Raw genomic sequence first — 23662 nt, forward strand, 5'->3', positions numbered from 1 at the left:
TTTTAGGTCAGTTAGGATCACCACTTTATTTTAGGAATGTTAAATGTCAGAATAATAGTAGAGAGAATGATTTATTTCAGCTTTTATTTCTTTCATCACATTCCCAGTAAGTCAGAAGTTTACATACACTCAATTAGTATTTGGTAGCATTGCCTGTAAATTGTTTAATTTGGGTCAAACGTTTTGGGTAGCCTTCCACAAGCTTCCCAAAATTAGTTGGGTGAATTTTGGTCCATTCCTCATGACAGAGCTGGTGTAACTGAGTCAGGTTTGTAGGCCTCCTTGCTCACACATGCTTTTTCAGTTTTGCTCGCAAATTGTCCATGGGATAAAGGTCTGGGCTTTGTGATGGCCACTCCAATACCTTGACTTTGTTGGTGTTCTTCGGCCTGCAAGCCTCCCCCTTATTCCTCCAAACATAACAATGGTCATTATGGCCAAACAGTTCTATTTTTGTTTCATCAGACCAGAGGACATTTCTCCAAAAAGTACGATCTTTGTCCCCATGTGCAGTTGCAAACCGAAGTCTGTCTTTTTTCATGGTGGTTTTGGAGCAGTGGCTTCTTCCTCTCTGAGCGGCCTTTCGGGTTATGTCGATATAGGACTCGTTTTACTGTGGATATAGATACTTTTGTACCTGTTTCCTCCAGCATCTTCACAAGGTCCTTTGCTGTTCTTCTGGGAATGATTAGCATTTTTCGAACCAAAGTACGTTCATCTCTAGGAGACAGAACGCGTCTCCTTCCTGAGCGGTATGACGGCTGCGTGGTCCCATGGTGTTTATACTTGCGTACTATTGTTTGTACAGATGAACGTGGTACCTTCAGGTGTTTGGAAATTGCTCCCAAGGATGAACCAGACTTGTGGAGGTCTACAATTTTTCTGAGGTCTTTGCTGATTTCTTTGCTGGTGAAGTGACTAGACAACAGAACAGATAATACACAGTAACAGCAGTATACTGTAGGTAGGGGTAAAGGATAGATAATAGACAGTAACAGCAGTATACTGTAGGTAGGGGTAAAGGATAGATAATAGACAGTAACAGCAGTATACTGTAGGTAGGGGTAAAGGATAGATAATAGACAGTAACAGCAGTATACTGTAGGTAGGGGTAAAGGATAGATAATAGACAGTAACAGCAGTATACTGTAGGTAGGGGTAAAGGATAGATAATAGACAGTAACAGCAGTATACTGTAGGTAGGGGTAAAGGATAGATAATAGACAGTAACAGCAGTATACTGTAGGTAGGGGTAAAGGATAGATAATACACAGTAACAGCAGTATACTGTAGGTAGGGGTAAAGGATAGATAATAGACAGTAACAGCAGTATACTGTAGGTAGGGGTAAAGGATAGATAATAGACAGTAACAGCAGTATACTGTAGGTAGGGGTAAAGGATAGATAATAGACAGTAACAGCAGTATACTGTAGGTAGGGGTAAAGGATAGATAATACACAGTAACAGCAGTATACTATAGGTAGGGGTAAAGGATAGATAATAGACAGTAACAGCAGTATACTGTAGGTAGGGGTAAAGGATAGATAATAGACAGTAACAGCAGTATACTGTAGGTAGGGGTAAAGGATAGATAATAGACAGTAACAGCAGTATACTGTAGGTAGGGGTAAAGGATAGATAATAGACAGTAACAGCACTATACTGTAGGTAGGGGTAAAGGATAGATAATAGACAGTAACAGCAGTATACTGTAGGTAGGGGTAAAGGATAGATAATAGACAGTAACAGCAGTATACTGTAGGTAGGGGTAAAGGATAGATAATAGACAGTAACAGCAGTATACTGTAGGTAGGGGTAAAGGATAGATAATAGACAGTAACAGCAGTATACTGTAGGTAGGGGTAAAGGATAGATAATAGACAGTAACAGCAGTATACTGTAGGTAGGGGTAAAGGATAGATAATAGACAGTAACAGCAGTATACTGTAGGTAGGGGTAAAGGATAGATAATAGACAGTAACAGCAGTATACTGTAGGTAGGGGTAAAGGATAGATAATAGACAGTAACAGCAGTATACTGTAGGTAGGGGTAAAGGATAGATAATAGACAGTAACAGCAGTATACTGTAGGTAGGGGTAAAGGATAGATAATAGACAGTAACAGCAGTATACTGTAGGTAGGGGTAAAGGATAGATAATAGACAGTAACAGCAGTATACTGTTGGTAGGGGTAAAGGATAGATAATAGACAGTAACAGCAGTATACTGTAGGTAGGGGTAAAGGATAGATAATAGACAGTAACAGCAGTATACTGTAGGTAGGGGTAAAGGATAGATAATAGACAGTAACAGCAGTATACTGTAGGTAGGGGTAAAGGATAGATAATAGACAGTAACAGCAGTATACTGTTGGTAGGGGTAAAGGATAGATAATAGACAGTAACAGCAGTATACTGTAGGTAGGGGTAAAGGATAGATAATAGACAGTAACAGCAGTATACTGTAGGTAGGGGTAAAGGATAGATAATAGACAGTAACAGCAGTATACTGTTGGTAGGGGTAAAGGATAGATAATAGACAGTAACAGCAGTATACTGTAGGTAGGGGTAAAGGATAGATAATAGACAGTAACAGCAGTATACTGTAGGTAGGGGTAAAGGATAGATAATAGACAGTAACAGCAGTATACTGTAGGTAGGGGTAAAGGATAGATAATAGACAGTAACAGCAGTGTACTGTAGGTAGGGGTAAAGGATAGATAATAGACAGTAACAGCAGTATACTGTAGGTAGGGGTAAAGGATAGATAATAGACAGTAACAGCACTATACTGTAGGTAGGGGTAAAGGATAGATAATAGACAGTAACAGCAGTATACTGTTGGTAGGGGTAAGGGATAGATAATAGACAGTAACAGCAGTATACTGTAGGTAGGGGTAAAGGATAGATAATAGACAGTAACAGCAGTATACTGTAGGTAGGGGTAAAGGATAGATAATAGACAGTAACAGCAGTATACTGTAGGTAGGGGTAAAGGATAGATAATAGACAGTAACAGCAGTATACTGTAGGTAGGGGTAAAGGATAGATAATACACAGTAACAGCAGTATACTATAGGTAGGGGTAAAGGATAGATAATAGACAGTAACAGCAGTATACTGTAGGTAGGGGTAAAGGATAGATAATAGACAGTAACAGCAGTATACTGTAGGTAGGGGTAAAGGATAGATAATAGACAGTAACAGCAGTATACTGTAGGTAGGGGTAAAGGATAGATAATAGACAGTAACAGCAGTGTACTGTAGGTAGGGGTAAAGGATAGATAATAGACAGTAACAGCAGTATACTGTAGGTAGGGGTAAAGGATAGATAATAGACAGTAACAGCAGTATACTGTTGGTAGGGGTAAAGTGACTAGGCAACAGAATACTAACTATTTAGCAGTCTCATGGCTTGGGGGTAGAAGCTGTTCAGGGTCCTGTTGGTTCCAGACTTGGTGCATCGGTACCAATTTGCCTTGGGGTAGCCGAGAGAACTGTCTGATTTGGTAGCTGGAGTCCTTGACACTTTTTAGGGCCTTGCTCTTTTTAGGGCCTTCCTCCCTACCTGCTCCACTGCAGCCCCGTCGATGTGGATGGGGACGTGCTCGGACCTCTGTTTCCTGTAGTCCACATTCAGCTCCTTGGTCTTACTGACGTTGAGGGAGAGGTTGTTTTCCTGGCACCACCTCCCTATAGGTTGTCTCATCGTCGTCGGTGATCGGGCCTGGAGTCGTGCGCGGCTATGCAGTCGTGTGAGAACAGGGAGTACAGGAGGGGATGGAATATTCACCCCCGATGGGCTTCCATGTTGAGGGTCAGCATGGTGGATGTGTTGTTGCCTACCATCACAACCTTGGTGCTCCCCGTCCAGGATCCAGTTAATTCCAGGATCCTTAGCTTAGTGATGAGGGCACTGGTGGTGAACGCCGAGCTGTAGTCAAATGAACAGCATTCTCACGTAGGTTTTCCTTTTGTCCAGGTGGGAAAGGGAAGTTTGGAGAGCACTAGATATTGTGTCATATGTGGATTCGTTGGGGTGGTATGCAAATTAAAGTGGGTCCAGGGTGTCTGGGATGATGGTGTTGATGTGAGCCATGACCAGTATTTCATGGCTACAGACGTGAGTGCTACGGGGCGAATGTCGTTTAGTCAGGTTACCTTGGCGTTCTTGGGTACAGGGACTATGGTGGTCTGCTTGAAACATGTAGTTATTACAGACTCCGACAGGGAGAGGTTGAAAATGTCAGTGAAGACACTTGCCAGCTGATCAGTGCGTGTTCTGAGTATGCATCCTGGTATTTTGTCCCCAGGATGTTAACCTATTTATAGGATTTTGCTCACATCGGCTACGGAGAGCGTGATCACACAGTCGTCCGGAAGAGCACGGTTCAGTGTTGCTAGCGTTGGGGCGAGCATATAATTTATTTATCTCGTCTGGTAGGCTCGCGCCACTGGACAACTCGCGGCTGGGTTTCCTTTTGTAGTCCGTAATAGTTTACAAGCCGTGCCACATCCGATGAGCATCAAAGCCGGTGTAGGTAGTATTCTTTCTTTGTCCTGTATTGACACTGCGTGTTTGATGGTTCATCGGAGGTTATAGCAGGTTTTCTTATAAGCGTCCGGATTAGTGTCCCGCTCCTTGAAAGCGGCAGCTCTTGCCTTTAGCTCAGTGCAGATGTTGTTGCCTGTAATCCATGGCTTCTGGTTGGGAAATGTACGTACGGTCACTGTGGAGAAGATGTCGTCGATGCACTTATTCATGTGGTAAAACTCCTCAATGCCATCGGATGAATCCCAGAACATATTCCAATCTGTGCTAGCAAAACAGTCATGTAGCTTAGCATCCGCTTCATCGGACCAGTTTTTGGTCAGATTTGCCAAATGGAGGGAGTGCTTTCTATGCGAGTCTGTGTGAAGTAAAGGTGATCTGGAGGCTTTTCGCCTCTAGTTGCACAGGTGACATGCTGGTAGAAATGAGGTCAAACGGATTTCAGTTTTCCTGCATTTAAGTAACCGGCCACTAGGAGCGCCGCCTGAGTATTTTCTTGTTTGCTTATGGCCCAAAATAGCTCGTTGAGTCCGGTCTTAGTGCCATCATCAACTTGTGGTGGTAAATAGACAGCTACTAGAAATATAAACTATTTTAATAAATATTATAGTCTACAGCTCATCATGAGGTATTCTAACTTAGGCGAGCAGAACCGCGAGTCAAACCTCGAGTCTTCCTTGATATTAGAGATTGCGCACCAGCTGATAACTGAGAGACACCCCCTCACCTGAGCTTTCCCGATGCTGCCGTGCCGTCCTGCCAATAGAAAAACCAGCTAGATTTATATTTACAATGTCCTTGTTTTGTCACGACTGAGAAACAGGATATTACAGGTCTTCAGATCAGTCTGGAATGGAACTCATCCAGTTTATTCTCCAGTGATTACACGTTCACCAATAGAACGGAGGGTAGAGGCAATTTTTCCACTCTCTGTTGTTGTGTTGTCAGGTATCTCACACGCCAGCCTCTATTGCGTTGTCTCCTTCAAGTGTCGGGAATTTGGGCCTGGTCCGGAATAATTAATGTATTTTGCCTCTGACTCATTGAAGTAGAAGTACTCTTCCAAATCGAGGTTAGTTATCGCTGTTCGGATGTCCAGAAGCTATTTTCAGTCATAGAAAATGATGTGGGAAACATTATGTACAAAAGATGTAAAGCTCAGCACAAAAAACACACAAAATAGCGCAATTTGGTCAGGAACCCGCAAAACGTACTGTATTCCCTCCAGTGCCATTCACCACCAATTTGAGTTCTAATCAATGCAAGATGAAATTACATGAAATTATGGACTCGGGAGAGGCGAAGGTCGAGAGCCATGTGTCCTCCGAAACACAACCCAGCCAAGCCGCACTGCTTCTTGACACAATGCACTCTTAACCCGGAAGCCAGCCGCACCAATGTGTCGGAGGAAACACCGTACACCTGGCGACGTGTCGGTGTGCATTGCGCCCGGACCACCACAGGAGTCACTAGAGCGCGATGGGACAAGAACATCCCTGCCAGACAAACCCTCCCATAACCAGGACGACGCTGGGCCTATTGTGCACCGCCCCATGGGTGTCCCTGTTGCGGCCGGGATCTTTAGTGGCACAGCTAACACTGTGATGCAGTGCCTTAGACCACTGTGCCACTCGGGAGGACCGACTGTTAGAATAATATCATAGTTTTTTCAGATAGTCGAAATACCTGTAAAAAAAATGAAATCATTTCAAATGCCCATCCCTAATGGAAATGCTTCTCACTATTTCTGTTCAACTGTCTGAAGCTTTCTGACTTATCTATGTGTCTGTGTGTGTAGCTCCCTCTACTGGTCAACTCTGTGTGTTAATGGTCTCTCTGTCTCCCTCCAGTGGCTAACTCCAGTGGTGGGAGTGGTTCTCGTCGTGACTCTCTGACTGGCACTAGTGACTTGTACAAACGCACGCAGTCCAGCCTCACTCCCATTGGCCACGGGGGGTTCTACAACGGAACCCTGGGCTTTAGCTCCTCCCCCGGGCCGGTCGGAATGCCTCTGCCCAACCAAGGCCCCTCCCACTCCCTAACTCCACCCCCCTCTCTGTCCAATCACAGCTCCTCATCCAACCTCAACCTGGGTGAGTGACGAGGTCTGTTGTTACCATGCTGACATAAAACTTGCAGTGTATTTTTGTGGTTATAACATTTTATCATGGTTATTATTATGTCCAATCAGCACTAACCTCCTCTCTGAAACCCTCCCACAGGAGGTCTGACCAATGGCAGCGGTCGTTTCATATCTGCTGCTCCGGGGGCGGAGGCGAAGTATCGCAGCGCCAGTTCTGGCTCCTCCCTCTTCTCTCCCAGCAGCCAGCTCTTCCCGTCGTCACGGCTACGTTACGGAATGTCGGATGTGATGCCGTCAGGGCGGAGCCGGCTTCTGGAAGACTTCCGGAACAACCGCTACCCCAACCTGCAGCTGAGAGAGATTGCTGGGCACATCATGGAGTTCAGTCAGGATCAACACGGCAGCAGGTAGAGACACACACATCATGGAGTTCAGGTAGAGACACACACATCATGGAGTTCAGGTAGAGACACACACATCATGGAGTTCAGGTAGAGACACACACATCATGGAGTTCAGGTAGAGAGACACACATCATGGAGTTCAGGTAGAGACACACACATCATGGAGTTCAGGTAGAGACACACACATCATGGAGTTCAGGTAGAGACACACACATCATGGAGTTCAGGTAGAGACACACACATCATGGAGTTCAGGTAGAGACACACACATCATGGAGTTCCGGTAGAGACACACACCTATGGCCATATTAAAAAAATGTGTCACAGCAATATAGCACAAACAATCTCATCATCCCTGCCCAATACCAAAACCTTGGTACCAAACCTCCGACCTACTGTCTTTTATCATTATTGATTGAGTCCAGATGTTGTCTGCCCCCCTCCTTCATTATCCTCATCTCCCTCTCTCTCATCTCTTTCTCTCTCTTTATCCCTGTGAGTAAATATAGGAACATTTTAATTTGAGTGTTGTGAATCTCCAGGTTCATCCAGTTGAAGTTGGAGAGGGCCAGCTCAGCGGAGCGTCAGCTGGTGTTCAGTGAGATCCTCCAGGCTGCCTATCAACTCATGGTCGATGTCTTTGGAAACTACGTCATCCAGAAGTTCTTTGAGGTGTGTGTACACGGAGTATTAGTGATGCACCGATACCGATATCCAATATTTTCTTTGCCAAAAAAAAAACCCTGATACCAATATTTTTTAATTTTAGTGGCCTTTTAAATATTCTAGTACAGTTAAATAGTTAACACACACATGGACGTGGGGGTCTAAGGCAGTGCAGGAGGTGTCACTACAGTCCCTGGTTCGATTCTAGGCTGTATCACAATCTGGCTGTGATTGGGAGTCCCATAAGGTGGCGCACAATTGGCCCAGCGTCGTCCGGGTTTGGCCGGGATAGGCTGTCATTGTAATTTGTTCTTATCTGACTTGCCTAGTTAAATAAAGGTTACACACACACACACACACACACACACAGACCAAAATGTTATTTTGTTGTCATTTACGTATGTCCCCATTACCAGTGAAACATAATCAAAAATCTATTTATGTCACTTAACTTGCTGCGCTGTTTCGTTGTTCAGTCGTTTCATTCTCAACCAGGATTTCTATGGAACGCCGTTTGGGTCATTGCGTGTGAAAAAAAAGATCCACTATTTGACCAATCCGGACCGGAGTATGACTGCACGTCACATAATAGTTGACCGCGTTCATACATGTGTTACGTAGTTATTACACATTGATTACACTGTCACTCGTATTTCATATGTCACAACGATTCATTGATACGTTGGCTATGATGCTGTATGCTATGATGCTGTATGCTATGATGCTGGTAAAGTTGTCTCGCGCACCTACAGTGCTGGTCATAAAAAAAAAAGCTAGCTAGCTCATGGATGCAAACAATGTTCTTCCCCAAAAACATAGTAAAACGACATAATCTATTTCAGTAGCTATAGTTAGCTAGCTAGCTAATTTATAAGAAATTATAAATGTAGTTTTATTAAATTTATACATTTTATAAAACATTTATACTCTTAATCAACATTTGATTAATGGTGGTCGGACCCATCTATGTGAAGCTAGCAACAATAACGATTAGCCACAATAGTGGACTTTGTAGTTAGCCTTCAAAATAAAAGTTTGTCATTGACAGTGATGCAAATTAATACAAATAGTAGTATTGTGCCATAATTGAATAGATCATGTTAAACGAGGTTGGAATGTTATATAAAATCAACAAAAGACAATTTGTTAATTTGACAACCTGTTGAAACCACACTGGATGTATTAGACTTTTAGAATAGCATTGGGAGGGAATACTTATTGCACCCTACAGCCTTACCTATGGATTGTGGATCAATGACATGGGGTATCAGTCTACTCAGTATGGATTGTGGATCAATGACATGGGGTATCAGTCTACTCAGTATGGATTGTGGATCAATGACATGGGGTATCAGTCTACTCAGTATGGATTGTGGATCAATGACATGGGGTATCAGTCTACTCAGTAGGGGTTGAGGATCAATGACATGGGGTATCAGTCTACTCAGTATGGATTGTGGATCAATGACAAGGGGTATCAGTCTACTCAGTAGGGGTTGAGGATCAATGACATGGGGTATCAGTCTACTCAGTAAGGGTTGAGGATCAATGACATGGGGTATCAGTCTACTCAGTATACCCCATTTCATTGATCCCCAATCAATGTTTTTTTACACTCAGTGTATTTTCAGCACGTGTTTGTATCAGACCCATGTGTTGGTGGGGTGTATTTAGTTGTTTGCCAGGTAGGTTCTCCAGAAGTTCTTTGAGTTGTCTGATTTGTAACAGGCCTGTGTCTGTGTGTAAATTAGAGGTCGACCGATTATGATTTTTCAACGCCGATACCGATTATACCGATAAATATATATATATATATATTTTTTAATACAAATGTATTTGTAATAATGGCAATTACTGAATGAACACTTATTTTAACTTAATATAATACACCAATAAAAATCAATTTAGCCTCAAATAAATAATGAAACATGTTCAATTTGGTTTAAATAATGCAAAAACAAAGTGTTGGAGAAGAAAGTAAAAGTGCAATATGTGCTATGTAAGAAAGCTACCGTTTCAGTTCCTTGCTCAGAACATGAGAACATATGAAAGCTGGTGGTTCCTTTTAACATGAGTCTTCAATATTCCCAGGTAAGAAGTTTTAGGTTGTAGTTATTATAGGACTTTTGCTCTCTATACCATTTGTATTTTATGTACCTTTTGACTATTGGATGTTCTTATAGGCACTTTAGTATTGCCAGTGTAACAGTACAGCTTCCGTCCCTCTCCTCGCTCCTCCCTGGGCTCGAACCAGGAACACATCGACAACAGCCACCCTCGAAGCAGCGTTACCCATGCAGAGCAAGGGGAACAACCACTCCAAGTCTCAGAGCGAGTGACGTTTGAAACGCTATTAGCGCGCTCCCCGCTAACTAGCTAGCCATTTCACTTAAGTTACACCAACCTAATCTCGGGAGTTGATAGGCTTGAAGTCATAAACAGCTCAATGCTTGAAGCACGGCGAAGAGCTGCTGGCAAAACGCACTAAAGTGCTGTTTGAATGAATGCTTACGAGCCTGTTGCTGCCTACCACCACTCAGTCAGACTGCTCTATCAAATATCAAATCATAGACTTAATTATAATATAATAACACACAGAAATACGAGCCTTTGGTCATTAATATGGTCGAATCCGGAAACTATCATTTCGAAAACAAAACATTTATTATTTCAGTGAAATATGGAACCGTTCTGTATTTTATCTAACGGGTGGCATCCCTAAGTCTAAATATTCCTGTTACATTGTACAACCTTCAATATTATGTCATAATTACGTAAAATTCTGGCAATGAGCCAATGAGCCAGGCAGCCCAAACTGTTGCATATACGCTGACTCTGCGTGCAATGAACGCAAGAGAAGTGACACAATTTCACCTGGTTAATATTGCCTGCTAACCTGGATTTCTTTTAGCTAAATATGCAGGTTTAAAAATACATACTTCTGTGTATTGATTTTAAGAAAGGCATTGATGTATATGGGGCGGCAGCGTAGCCTAGTGGTTAGAGCGTTGGACTAGTAACCGGAAGGTTGCAAGTTCAAATCCCCGAGCTGACAAGGTACAAATCTGTCGTTCTGCCCCTGAACAGGCAGTTAACCCACTGTTCCTAGGCCGTCATTGAAAATAAGAATTTGTTCTTAACTGACTTGCCTAGTAAAATAAAGGTAATTTTTTTTTTTTTAAATGGTTAGGTACGTTCAACGTCTGTGCTTTTTTTCACAAATGCGCTTTTGTTAAATCATCCCACGTTTGGCGAAGTTGGCTGTCTTTGTTAGGAAGAAATAGTCTTCACACAGTTCGCAACGAGCCAGGTGGCCCAAACTGCTGCATATACCCTGACTCTGTTGCAAGAGAAGTGACACAATTTACCTAGTTAAAATAAATGAATGTTAGCAGGCAATATGAACTAAATATGCAGGTATAAAAATGTATACTTGTGTGTATTGATTTTAAGAAAGGCATTGATGTTTATGGTTAGGTACACATTGGAGCAACGATATGCACCGCATCGATTATATGCAACGCAGGACACGCTAGATAAACTAGTCATATCATCAACCATGTGTAGTTATAACTAGTGATTATGATTGATTGTTTTTTATAAGGTAAGTTTAATGCTAGCTAGCAACTTACCTTGGCTTACTGCATTCGCGTAACAGGCAGGCTCCTCGTGGAGTGCAATGTAATCAGGTGGTTAGAGCGTTGGACTAGTTAACTGTAAGGTTGCAAGATTGAATCCCCCGAGCTGACAAGGTGAAAATCTGTCGTTCTGCCCCTGAACAAGGCAGTTAATCCACCGTTCCTAGGCCGCCATTGAAAATAAGAATGTGTTCTTAACTGACTTGCCTCGTTAAATAAAGATTAAAGGTGTAAAAAAAAAAATTGTTATGAAAACTTGAAATCGTCCCTAATTAATCGGTCGACCTCTAGTGTAAATTGTTTGTGTGTTTTGCCAGCTACATCCAAAAGTGTGTTAACTGTTCTCTCTCTCTGTCTGTGTCTGTGTCTCTCTCTCTCTCTCTGTGTCTCTCTGTTTCTCTGTTTCTGTCTCTCTCTGTGTCTCTCTGTTTCTCTGTTTCTGTCTCTCTCTGTGTCTCTGTGTCTCTGTCTCTGTCTCTCTCTCTGTCTGTCTCTCTCTCTGTCTCTCTCTCTGTCTCTGTGTCTCTCTCTGTGTCTCTGTTTCTGTCTCTCTCTCTGTCTGTCTCTCTCTCTGTCTGTCTCTCTCTCTGTCTCTGTGTCTCTCTGTGTGTCTCTCTGTGTGTCTCTGTCTGTCTCTCTCTCTGTCTCTCTCTCTGTCTCTCTCTCTCTGTAGTTTGGCAGTGTGGACCAGAAGCTGGCTGTAGCTGAGAGGATCAGGGGTCATGTCCTGTCTCTGGCCCTTCAGATGTATGGCTGTAGAGTCATACAGAAGGCGCTGGAGTTCATCCCCTCAGACCAACAAGTTATAGTACGTATTCAACTGCTGTGTGTGTGCGCGTGTGTGCTCACACACATTGTGTACGAGAAGCCTGTGCTTCTGTTACTGTTCATATTCACACAAACAGTAAGGTGTGTGTAGAGTCAGGTGCAGCGGTCTAAGGCACCCAGTGCAAGAGGCATCACTACAATCCAGGCTGTATCACAACCGGCCGTGATTGGGAGTCCCATAGGGCGGCGCACAATTGGCCCAGCGTCGTCCGGGATAGGCCGTCATTGTAAATTTAAGAATTTGTTCTTAAGTGATGTGCCTCGTAAAAACAACTACACTAGACGCTAGTCAGACAGCGGTGTTGTTTTATTAAGAGGATAAATATGCTTGTACGTGTCAGACTGTTAATCCTGGTTATTACAAAAAATCAATTCCTCAAAGAACAAAAATCTTCTTCTTTTTTTCCGCGGAGAGGAAAAAGGTCAAACGCATAAGCAATATCTTGCTGTGTTTTGTAAACGCAGATCTAAAATAGTTCTTATTGTAATTTATGCGTCAGTCAAGGCGTCAGACTCTTGTGCTTCAGTTGCACTTCTCCACTCCGATGAGAATTCACCAACGTTTTATCAGCAGACCGCGCTCTGTGTCGGCACTTTTCCCTGGTACTTTTCTCTGTGTAGCCTACTTTTCCCTGGTACTTTTCTCTGTGTAGCCTACTTTTCCCTGGTACTTTTCTCTGTGTAGCCTACTTTTCCCTGGTACTTTTCTCTGTGTAGCCTACTTTTCCCTGGTACTTTTCTCTGTGTAGCCTACTTTTCCCTGTGTAGCCTACTTTTCTCTGTGTAGCCTACTTTTCCCTGGTACTTTTCTCTGTGTAGCCTACTTTTCTCTGTGTAGCCTACTTTTCTCTGGTACTTTTCTCTGTGTAGCCTACTTTTCTCTGGTACTTTTCTCTGTGTAGCCTACTTTTCTCTGGTACTTTTCTCTGTGTAGCCTACTTTTCTCTGGTACTTTTCTCTGTGTAGCCTACTTTTCTCTGGTACTTTTCTCTGTGTAGCCTACTTTTCTCTGGTACTTTTCTCTGTGTAGCCTACTTTTCTCTGTGTAGCCTACTTTTCTCTGGTACTTTTCTCTGTGTAGCCTACTTTTCCCTGTAGATAATAAGCCTACTTATTATCTACAGTAAAATTTAAGATGAACTTTAATCAACACAGTAGAAATATGATGGCTATGCATCGTTTTGGGGGAAAACGACTGTTCATTGTACTTGTGTAGCTGCCACTTCTGTTGTCGTCTGATGAAAAGGAACCTATTTTCTGCCGAGTTGAACTGAAGTATTTTTCTGTGAAAGGAGAACTATAATTTCCTGATCACTATTGAGTTGACTTTCAATATGAAACGCAGGTGAAATGGTTTAAATGCAGAGTTTTTTTGTTGTTGTTTTGATTCTTGCGTTTTTGAGAAATGCAAATTTTTGACCTCAAAGTATTTGATGTAACCGTGTGTTTGTGAAACCCTGTGTGTGTGTGTGTGTGTGTGTGTGTGTGTGTGTGTTGCAGAGTGAGATGGTACGGGAGTTGGACGGTCATGTGTTGAAGTGTGTGAAGGATCAGAACGGCAACCACGTGGTGCAGAAGTGTATCGAGTGTGTTCAGCCCCACGCGTTACATTTCATCATCGACGCCTTCAAGGGACAGGTGGGTGACCGCGACCACACACAAACACACACAGACACACACACACCTCATCGCCCACAAAGGACAGGTGGGTGACCGCGACCACACACACACACACACAGACACACACACACCTCATCGCCCACAAAGGACAGGTGGGTGACCGCGACCACACACACACACACACAGACACACACACACCTCATCGCCCACAAAGGACAGGTGGGTGACCGCGACCACACACACACACACACAGACACAAACACACCTCATCGCCCACAAAGGACAGGTGGGTGACCGCACACACACACACACAGACAAAGTGTGAGCAAATGCATAATATGTCATTGCCTTTCAGTAAGACTTGCTGATTTTCAATCACTGAAACAAATGATCAAATAAGTAAGTAGAGAGGGCAAACACCTGCAGAGAGACACACACACACACACACACACACACACACATCATCGCCTACAGGGGACAGGTGGGTCACCATGGTAACGGCAACTGCAGCCCAGCGGCAGCTATCTTTTATCCACTGACTAAATGTCATAATTAGCATAAAGCGTGTGTGTGTAGTAGTGTGTGTAGTAGTGTGTGTAGTAGTGTGTGTAGTAGTGTGTGTGTGTGTAGTAGTAGTGTGTGTGTGTAGTAGTGTGTGTGTGTAGTAGTGTGTGTGTGTGTGTGTGTAGTAGTGTGTGTGTGTGTGTGTGTGTAGTAGTGTGTGTGTGTGTGTGTAGTAGTGTGTGTGTGTGTGTGTAGTAGTGTGTGTGTGTGTGTGTGTGTAGTAGTGTGTGTGTAGTAGTGTGTGTGTGTGTGTGTGTGTGTGTAGTAGTGTGTGTGTGTGTAGTAGTGTGTGTGTGTGTGTGTGTAGTAGTGTGTGTGTGTGTGTAGTAGTGTGTGTGTGTGTGTGTAGTAGTGTGTGTGTGTGTGTGTTTTTAAAGAGAATATTGAGCCTGTGTTTTGACTGCTGGAGAAGACGACTACATTGTTGTTTATATAACACACACAGATTGTCTGTGTATCAGTCAAATTTGATTGGGCTCTTGGATTTCCACTTCTATTTTCCCTGTATGTTTCATTCCTACCCATCAGATAGTCAGTTGTGTGAATGTTAGTGATTGTTTGTCTAGATGGTTAAATAGGTCATCAGGAATGGGCTTTCATCTGTCTTTCACTGGTGTGTGTGTGACTTGAGTGAACAAAGATTTGAAGGTGTAGGTTTGTGTGTATAAAGTGTGTGTCTCTGCAGGTGTAGGTTTGTGTGTATAAAGTGTCTCTCTCTGCAGGTGTTTGCCCTCTCCACCCACCCCTACGGCTGCAGAGTGATGCAGCGTATTCTAGAACACTGTCTTCCAGACCAGACCCTGTCCATTCTGGAGGAGCTGCACCAACACACGGAACAACTGGTGCAGGTAGCACACGTCCACAAAACTACTGATGTCAAGATGAGGACATTTGTCATCACACCGACCTTCTGTATCGTGGTTTAGGCTGAAAAACGTCTAGAACTTGAAACTTTGTGGAAACAAGTGTTCAGCTTCACCAAGTAGCTAACGTTAATGCAGAACTCTGTGTAATGTATCCGTTTCTCCCTCTGTCTCTCTCTGCTAGGACCAGTATGGTAACTATGTGATCCAGCATGTGCTAGAACACGGCAGAGCGGAGGACAAGAGTAAGATAGTAGCTGAGATCAGAGGAAACGTACTGGGGCTCAGCCAACACAAGTTTGCCAGGTACACACACACACATCAATGAATCATATTGATAAAATATTTTTTTTAAATGTACACCTTCGTTTGTCACTAAGTTAGTTAACCCTCCCTCCCTCTCCATGCAGTAATGTAGTGGAGAAGTGTGTGAGCCATGCGTCGCGTGCAGAGCGGGCCGTGTTGATAGACGAGGTGTGTAGCCTGACGGAGGGGCCTCACAGTGCCTTGTACACCATGATGAAGGACCAGTATGCCAATTACGTGGTGCAGAAAATGATTGACGTGGCCGAACCCACACAGAGAAAGATCATCATGCACAAGGTAGGTGAAGTAGTGAAGTAGTTTGAGTGACTGGTGTGAAGTAGTTTGAGCGACTGGTTTGGAGTAGTTTGAGTGACTGGTGTGAAGTAGTTTGAGCGACTGGTGTGAAGTAGTTTGAGCGACTGGTGTGAAGTAGTTTTAGCGACTGGTGTGGAGTAGTTTGAGCGACTGGTGTGGAGTAGTTTGAGCGACTGGTGTGAAGTAGTTTGAGCGACTGGTTTGGAGTAGTTTGAGCGACTGGTGTGAAGTAGTTTGAGCGACTGGTGTGAAGTAGTTTGAGCGACTGGTGTGAAGTAGTTTGAGCGACTGGTGTGAAGTAGTTTGAGCGACTGGTGTGAAGTAGTTTGAGCGACTGGTGTGAAGTAGTTTGAGCGACTGGTGTGAAGTAGTTTGAGCGACTGGTGTGAAGTAGTTTGAGCGACTGGTGTGAAGTAGTTTGAGCGACTGGTGTGAAGTAGTTTGAGCGACTGGTGTGAAGTAGTTTGAGCGACTGGTGTGGAGTAGTTTGAGCGACTGGTGTGGAGTAGTTTGAGCGACTGGTGTGAAGTAGTTTGAGCGACTGGTGTGGAGTAGTTTGAGCGACTGGTGTGGAGTAGTTTGAGCGACTGGTGTGGAGTAGTTTGAGCGACTGGTGTGGAGTAGTTTGAGCGACTGGTGTGAAGTAGTTTGAGCGACTGGTGTGGAGTAGTTTGAGCGACTGGTGTGAAGTAGTTTGAGCGACTGGTGTGGAGTAGTTTGAGCGACTGGTGTGAAGTAGTTTGAGCGACTGGTGTGGAGTAGTTTGAGCGACTGGTGTGGAGTAGTTTGAGCGACTGGTGTGGAGTAGTTTGAGCGACTGGTGTGGAGTAGTTTGAGCGACTGGTTTGGAGTAGTTTGAGCGACTGGTGTGGAGTAGTTTGAGCGACTGGTGTGGAGTAGTTTGAGCGACTGGTGTGAAGTAGTTTGAGCGACTGGTGTGGAGTAGTTTGAGCGACTGGTGTGGAGTAGTTTGAGCGACTGGTGTGAAGTAGTTTGAGCGACTGGTGTGGAGTAGTTTGAGCGACTGGTGTGGAGTAGTTTGAGCGACTGGTGTGGAGTAGTTTGAGCGACTGGTGTGGAGTAGTTTGAGCGACTGGTGTGGAGTAGTTTGAGCGACTGGTGTGAAGTAGTTTGAGCGACTGGTGTGAAGTAGTTTGAGCGACTGGTGTGAAGTAGTTTGAGCGACTGGTGTGAAGTAGTTTGAGCGACTGGTGTGAAGTAGTTTGAGCGACTGGTGTGAAGTAGTTTGAGCGACTGGTGTGAAGTAGTTTGAGCGACTGGTGTGAAGTAGTTTGAGCGACTGGTGTGGAGTAGTTTGAGCGACTGGTGTGGAGTAGTTTGAGCGACTGGTGTGGAGTAGTTTGAGCGACTGGTGTGGAGTAGTTTGAGCGACTGGTGTGGAGTAGTTTGAGCGACTGGTGTGGAGTAGTTTGAGCGACTGGTGTGGAGTAGTTTGAGCGACTGGTGTGGAGTAGTTTGAGCGACTGGTGTGGAGTAGTTTGAGCGACTGGTGTGGAGTAGTTTGAGCGACTGGTGTGGAGTAGTTTGAGCGACTGGTGTGAAGTAGTTTGAGCGACTGGTGTGAAGTAGTTTGAGCGACTGGTGTGAGTAGTTTGAGCGACTGGTGTGAAGTAGTTTGAGCGACTGGTGTGAGTAGTTTGAGCGACTGGTGTGGAGTAGTTTGAGCGACTGGTGTGGAGTAGTTTGAGCGACTGGTGTGGAGTAGTTTGAGCGACTGGTGTGGAGTAGTTTGAGCGACTGGTGTGGAGTAGTTTGAGCGACTGGTGTGGAGTAGTTTGAGCGACTGGTGTGGAGTAGTTTGAGCGACTGGTGTGGAGTAGTTTGAGCGACTGGTGTGAAGTAGTTTGAGCGACTGGTGTGGAGTAGTTTGAGCGACTGGTGTGGAGTAGTTTGAGCGACTGGGAGTTTTTTTGTTGTATTTAACCTTTATCTGAACAGGTGCACCTTTTGCTGGGAACAATAAAAGGCCTCTATAAAATGTACAGTTTTGTCACACAACCCAATGCCACAGATATCTCTAGTTTTAAGGGAGCGTGCAACTGGCACTCTGACTACAGGAATGTCCACCAGAGCTGTTGACAGATAATTTAATGTTCATTTCTCTACCATAAGCCGCCTCCAACGTAGTTTTGGACAATTTGTAAATAAGAATTTGTTCTTAACTGACTTGCCTAGTTAAATCAAACTAAAGTGGTTGCTGTAATGGTGCTGTGCCCAGGCCTAAACCCTGATTGGTTTACATTCAAATGCATTTCTCTGGTACATCTTAGCTAGACAAGGAAGCCTTGAAATGGGGCGATTCGTTATTAAGCTCACTACCCTTATGGAGTGACAGCACGAGCTGATTTCCATACTTTTGGAATATTTTCTGAACCAACAATGATGGGCGCCGCTCACTTAAGCAGCCCGGGATCTAATTGGTCAGCAATGATGGGTGCCGCCCACTTAAGCAGCCCGGGATCTAATTGGTCATCCCCTGTAGATTTCATGTTGTCTATTGCTAGCAAAGCATCCAGGACTTATTTTTTTCTCTCTAAATAGCCTAAAAGAAAAGCTTTGACTATCATTTCTATGATCATTCAGCATGTTTCCCCCCTATCAGCATCCAGCCCAATAGCATTGTGAATAGGCCTAGAAGTACTTCCGAGAGAGCACGCTGAAATAAAACACTGACTTAAATGCATCAATGATGACATTTTTCCCTGTAATGAGGTCAGCGTCTGAATTGATTTGTTGTGGCAGAGAGGAGGAAGTAGAACCCTTCAGGGATTTGACAGTTTTCCTGAATGAACCAGGTTCCCATTTACATAATCTGATTTGTCTTAACGCAACGATTCCTCAGTTTGCTTAAAGGTTTGCCAAACATCATCTGTTTTATGAATGACTTCTGATCATTCCAGAGTGCTACAGACATTCAATCTATATTTTAACCCTTGATTTGTTTGAACGGAGCATGAGTTTGTGTGTGAGAGATGGTACTTATTTCTGTCTGGCCATCTCTCCCCCCTCAGATCCGGCCCCACGTCTCCACTCTGAGGAAGTATACATATGGAAAACACATCCTGGCCAAGCTGGAGAAATACTACATGAAGAATGGAGTGGACCTGGGCCCTCTCTGTGGCCCTCCCAACGGCATCATGTAAACCTTCTACCCTTTTCCACACCTTAACACTTGAGGACAAGACGGGCCGACGGGAACGCGGGGACGTGCTCAGTACATCACCTGCTGGGTTGGTGGAGGAACGGTGGTGATTCAACATGTCGGACCCTCTGTGTACAGCTGACGTTGTATTGGAATGTCACGTCTTTTATACCATAACCCCTATTTACCCTACATGAAAAATGACATGTTAACTACTACCCACACACAACCTATTATTTCCTACCACCCGATGGTCTAAACCCTATACCCCCCCCCCCCCCCCCCTCTTTTCCCCTCCTAATGAGATCATGTAAACTGCTGCCCTACCTACCCCCCCCCCCCCCCCCCAATGACATGTAGAACCCTCCAACCCCCCTCCTTTTCCCGTCCCACTCTTATCGCCATGGTAACCCATTGGTATGAGCCTGTGTCTAAACAGGAAGCCTTGGTTAGTTTTAGCCCGTCTCCCAACCAAGCCCTACCCTGCTGCAGGGAGGAGGCAGGGGGAGGTGAGATACGTCCCTACCCTGCTGCAGGGAGGAGGGAGGGGGAGGTGAGATACCCCCTACCCTGCTGCAGGGAGGAGGGAGGGGAGGGAGGGGGAGATGAGATACGTCCCTACCCTGCTGCAGGGAGGAGGGGGGGGGGTGAGATACGTCCCCACCCTGCTGCAGGGAGGAGGGAGGGGAGGGAGGGGGAGATGAGATACCCCCCTACCCTGCTGCAGGGAGGAGGGAGGGGGAGGTGAGATACGTCCCTACCCTGCTGCAGGGAGGAGGGAGGGGGAGGTGAGATACGTCCCTACCCTGCTGCAGGGAGGAGGGAGGGGGAGGTGAGATACGTCCCCACCCTGCTGCAGGGAGGAGGGAGGGGGAGGTGAGATACGTCCCTACCCTGCTGCAGGGAGGAGGGAGGGGGAGGTGAGATACGTCCCTACCCTGCTGCAGGGAGGAGGGAGGGGGAGGTGAGATACGTCCCTACCCTGCTGGAGGGAGGGGGAGGTGAGATACGTCCCTACCCTGCTGCAGGGAGGAGGGAGGGGGAGGTGAGATACGTCCCTACCCTGCTGCAGGGAGGAGGGAGGGGGAGGTGAGATACGTCCCTACCCTGCTGCAGGGAGGAGGGAGGGGGAGGTGAGATACGTCCCTACCCTGCTGCAGGGAGGAGGGAGGGGGAGGTGAGATACGTCCCCACCCTTCGTTCCTTCTCCCTGTTTGTTTTTCTTTATTCGTCTTTTGGATAAACTAGAATCATTTCACTACTGCTGTGGCAATCACAGTTCTGTGTCGTATCGCTAGTATGGGATGGAACGTATTTCATTTGACTGAGTCACCAAACCATAGTCCCATACACAAACACACAAGCCATGTGCTTACCAGCAAGTCATTTAACATGGGAGGTTAGTTTCCAGTCCTGCTTCTATCTATCTATCTATATATATATATATATAGCGTGTATACTTGGTGTAGAACTTATATATAAGTTTATAAAAAACTTTTTAGTTTTTCTGGTTTTTGGATGTTGACTATCTATAATGTCTCCTAGTAGTGAACACATTTCTGACTGTATAATTGTACATTTGTAAACCCTTGTAATGTAAGTGATTAACCACCTTTTTGGTATCAGACGATATATATATATATATATATGTATATGTATATCTATATATAAAAAAACTAAACATTTAAAAAAAAACTCTTAACTCTTGTGCATTTCGATGCATATTCTCACCTCCTTGTTTGTGACATATGAGTTGTTGTATATTGTAAATTGTAATATCAAATTTTGGTTTTGAAAAGTCCTTTCTATACTGCATAGTACTTGTACAAAGCACCCCACCCCCCACCTTAACAGAACTCACCACCTTAACAACAGAACTCACCACCTTAACAACAGAACTCACCACCTCAACAACAGAACTCACCACCGTAACAACAGAACTCACCACCGTAACAACAGAACTCACCACCGTAACAACAGAACTCACCACCTTAACAACAGAACTCACCACCTTAACAACAGAACTCACCACCTTAACAACAGAACTCACCACCTTAACAGAACTCACCACCTCAACAACAGAACTCACCACCTTAACAACAGAACTCACCACCTTAACAACAGAACTCACCACCTTAACAACAGAACTCACCACCTTAACAACAGAACTCACCACCTTAACAACAGAACTCACCACCTTAACAACAGAACTCACCACCTTAACAACAGAACTCACCACCTCAACAACAGAACTCACCACCTCAACAACAGAACTCACCACCTCAACAACAGAACTCACCACCTCAACAACAGAACTCACCACCTCAACAGCAGAACTCACCACCTCAACAACAGAACTCACCACCTCAACAGAACTCACCACCTCAACCCCATCCACCGAACTACACTGTAAACACTCCCTGTCCGTTTACTAAACGTCCATTGCGCCACAGTTAACACTGAAGTCAACGAGACATGGTACACCAACATGTCAGTAGTGAAGCGACTCTTTTATTATTTATTTTATTTTTTACACTTAAGTCCTTTTAAATTACAGAGAGTGAGACATGGCATCTGACTGAAGCATCAACAGCTGATAGTGACTTTGGGTTTCTGCCTGTTCTGTAGCAGTCAAAACATTACAGAACAGACCTTACAGAACACACCTTACAGAACACACCTTACAGAACACACGCTACAGAACACACCTTACAGAACACACCTTACAGAACACACCTTACAGAACACACCTTACAGAACACACCTTACAGAACACACCTTACAGAACACACCTTACAGAACACACCTTACAGAACACACCTTACAGAACACCCCTTACAGAACACACCTTACAGAACACACCTTACAGAACACACCTTACAGAACACACCTTACAGAACACTCCTTACAGAACACTCCTTACAGAACACACGCTACAGAACACACCTTACAGAACACACCTTACAGAACACACGTGAGATGTTTACAGTGTAGTTTGGGGGGTTGTAACCGCCACCACAGGACACACTGTTAGCAGTCTGCTTGTGTTTTTGTATTAGATATTTTATAGGAATGTTTTCCCCTTGTCTAAGGGTAATGGATGGGGTGGGGGGCGATGAGTTTAAAGGTTGACTCAGTGATATGACGTCATACACACCGGGGCGACTTCCCGGCTTGTAGACATCAACAACGGCCTATTTCATATCTGCCAAGACTACCACTATTGGTTCTTCTCTTGAGGCGTGACGCCCACATTGAGAAGAGCGGTCAGTGGCTGTCTCGGGATATAATATATGACTTGTGTTGTTACTGATGTCTGGAAGCAGGAAGTAGCTCCCGCTGTGTTACCATGTCATATGGCTGAGTCTACCTCGAACCCTTCTGCTCTCCTCAGGGTACAGTGAAACCGTGGGTTGTACAAGAGACGGCAGCAGCGTGGTGTGCTTTTTTTTGGTGTTTTTTTTGTACCTTAATAATAGTCCTGTAAAAGTGATGTATCATAATGTGCCCCGGTAAAGGCCGGGCGTCGCCTGTCTCGCCGTCCGTAACCAGGACTACTGCGGTGGGCAGCGGCATGTGTACATTTTGAAGTGGCGAGCCTTGTGTATCTGAATAGGAGCATCTTCTGTAACCATAATGTGTATAGTTCTAACAGAAACCTGTGTGTGTGTGTGTGTGTGCTTGTTGCCTGGGCAACTATTTTTTTTGTATCTCCTGTTGTAGATTGTCTCTCTAAACAATGATGTGTGATTATTTTTTATTTTGAAACAAAACTGAACACAAAAAAAAAACTAGTTTTGGAGTGTTTTTTGTTGTTTGTCTGTGATTTATGTTGGGTAACACACAGAGTAGTTGATTTATGTTGGGTAACACACAGAGTATTTGATTTATGTTGGGTAACACACAGAGTAGTTGATTTATGTTGGGTAACACACAGAGTAGTTGATTTATGTTGGGTAACACACAGAGTAGTTGATTTTTGATAATCATCCTCACTACATCTGAGAATCACTTATCTTACTAGTACTGATTTTAAGGTGATACGTGTGTTACTGAGGAAAGATTTACACCAGAGTTTCTCAAACTTGCCCCCCCCCCCCCCCCCCCCCCACCCCTTTAAAGTACGGGGTTGTTTTTTTGCCCAAGTGTAAGACAGATTGAAATAGCCAACTCGCCAAGCTTTGATTATTTTTAATCAGCTGTGTAGTGCTAGGGAAAAATCCAAAACATGCACCCAGGGGTGGCCCCAGGAAAAGTTTTGGGGGGAAACCAAATCAAATTTTATTTGTCACATACACATTAGCAGATGTTAATGCGAGTGTAACGAAATGCTTGTGCTTCTAGTTCCGACAATGCAGTAATAACCAACGAGTAATCAAACCTAACAATTTCACAACAACTACCTTATACACACAAGTGTAAAGGGATAAAGAATATGTACATAAAGATATATGAATGAGTGATGGTACAGAACGGCATAGGCAAGATGCAGTAGATGGTATCGAGTACAGTATATACATATGAGATGAGTAATGTAGGTTATGTAAACATTATATTAAGTGGCATTGTTTAAAGTGACTAGTGATACATTTTTTACATACATTTTTCCATTATTAAAGTGGCTGGAGTTGTGTCAGTGTCAGTGTGTTGGCAGCAGCCA

The 23662-nt window shown here is 44.3% G+C and overlaps 1 protein-coding gene across 1 annotated transcript in view; it reads left to right on the forward strand.

The window, feature by feature from the left end:
- Nucleotides 1–21138, forward strand: part of LOC109881187 (pumilio homolog 1-like) — a 53748-nt gene extending 32610 nt beyond the window's left edge. The window contains exons 12-20 of the mRNA XM_031789275.1: nt 6403–6645; nt 6775–7042; nt 7582–7711; nt 12017–12151; nt 13672–13809; nt 15078–15203; nt 15403–15524; nt 15629–15821; nt 18872–21138. Coding sequence (XP_031645135.1) covers nt 6403–6645; nt 6775–7042; nt 7582–7711; nt 12017–12151; nt 13672–13809; nt 15078–15203; nt 15403–15524; nt 15629–15821; nt 18872–19003 — 1487 coding nt within the window. The 3' untranslated portion in view covers nt 19004–21138. The remainder of the gene's footprint in view (nt 1–6402; nt 6646–6774; nt 7043–7581; nt 7712–12016; nt 12152–13671; nt 13810–15077; nt 15204–15402; nt 15525–15628; nt 15822–18871) is intronic.
- Nucleotides 21139–23662: the final 2524 nt, after the last annotated feature.

The sequence above is a fragment of the Oncorhynchus kisutch genome, linkage group LG14 (assembly GCF_002021735.2).
Source record: "Oncorhynchus kisutch isolate 150728-3 linkage group LG14, Okis_V2, whole genome shotgun sequence".
NCBI lineage: Eukaryota > Metazoa > Chordata > Actinopteri > Salmoniformes > Salmonidae > Oncorhynchus > Oncorhynchus kisutch.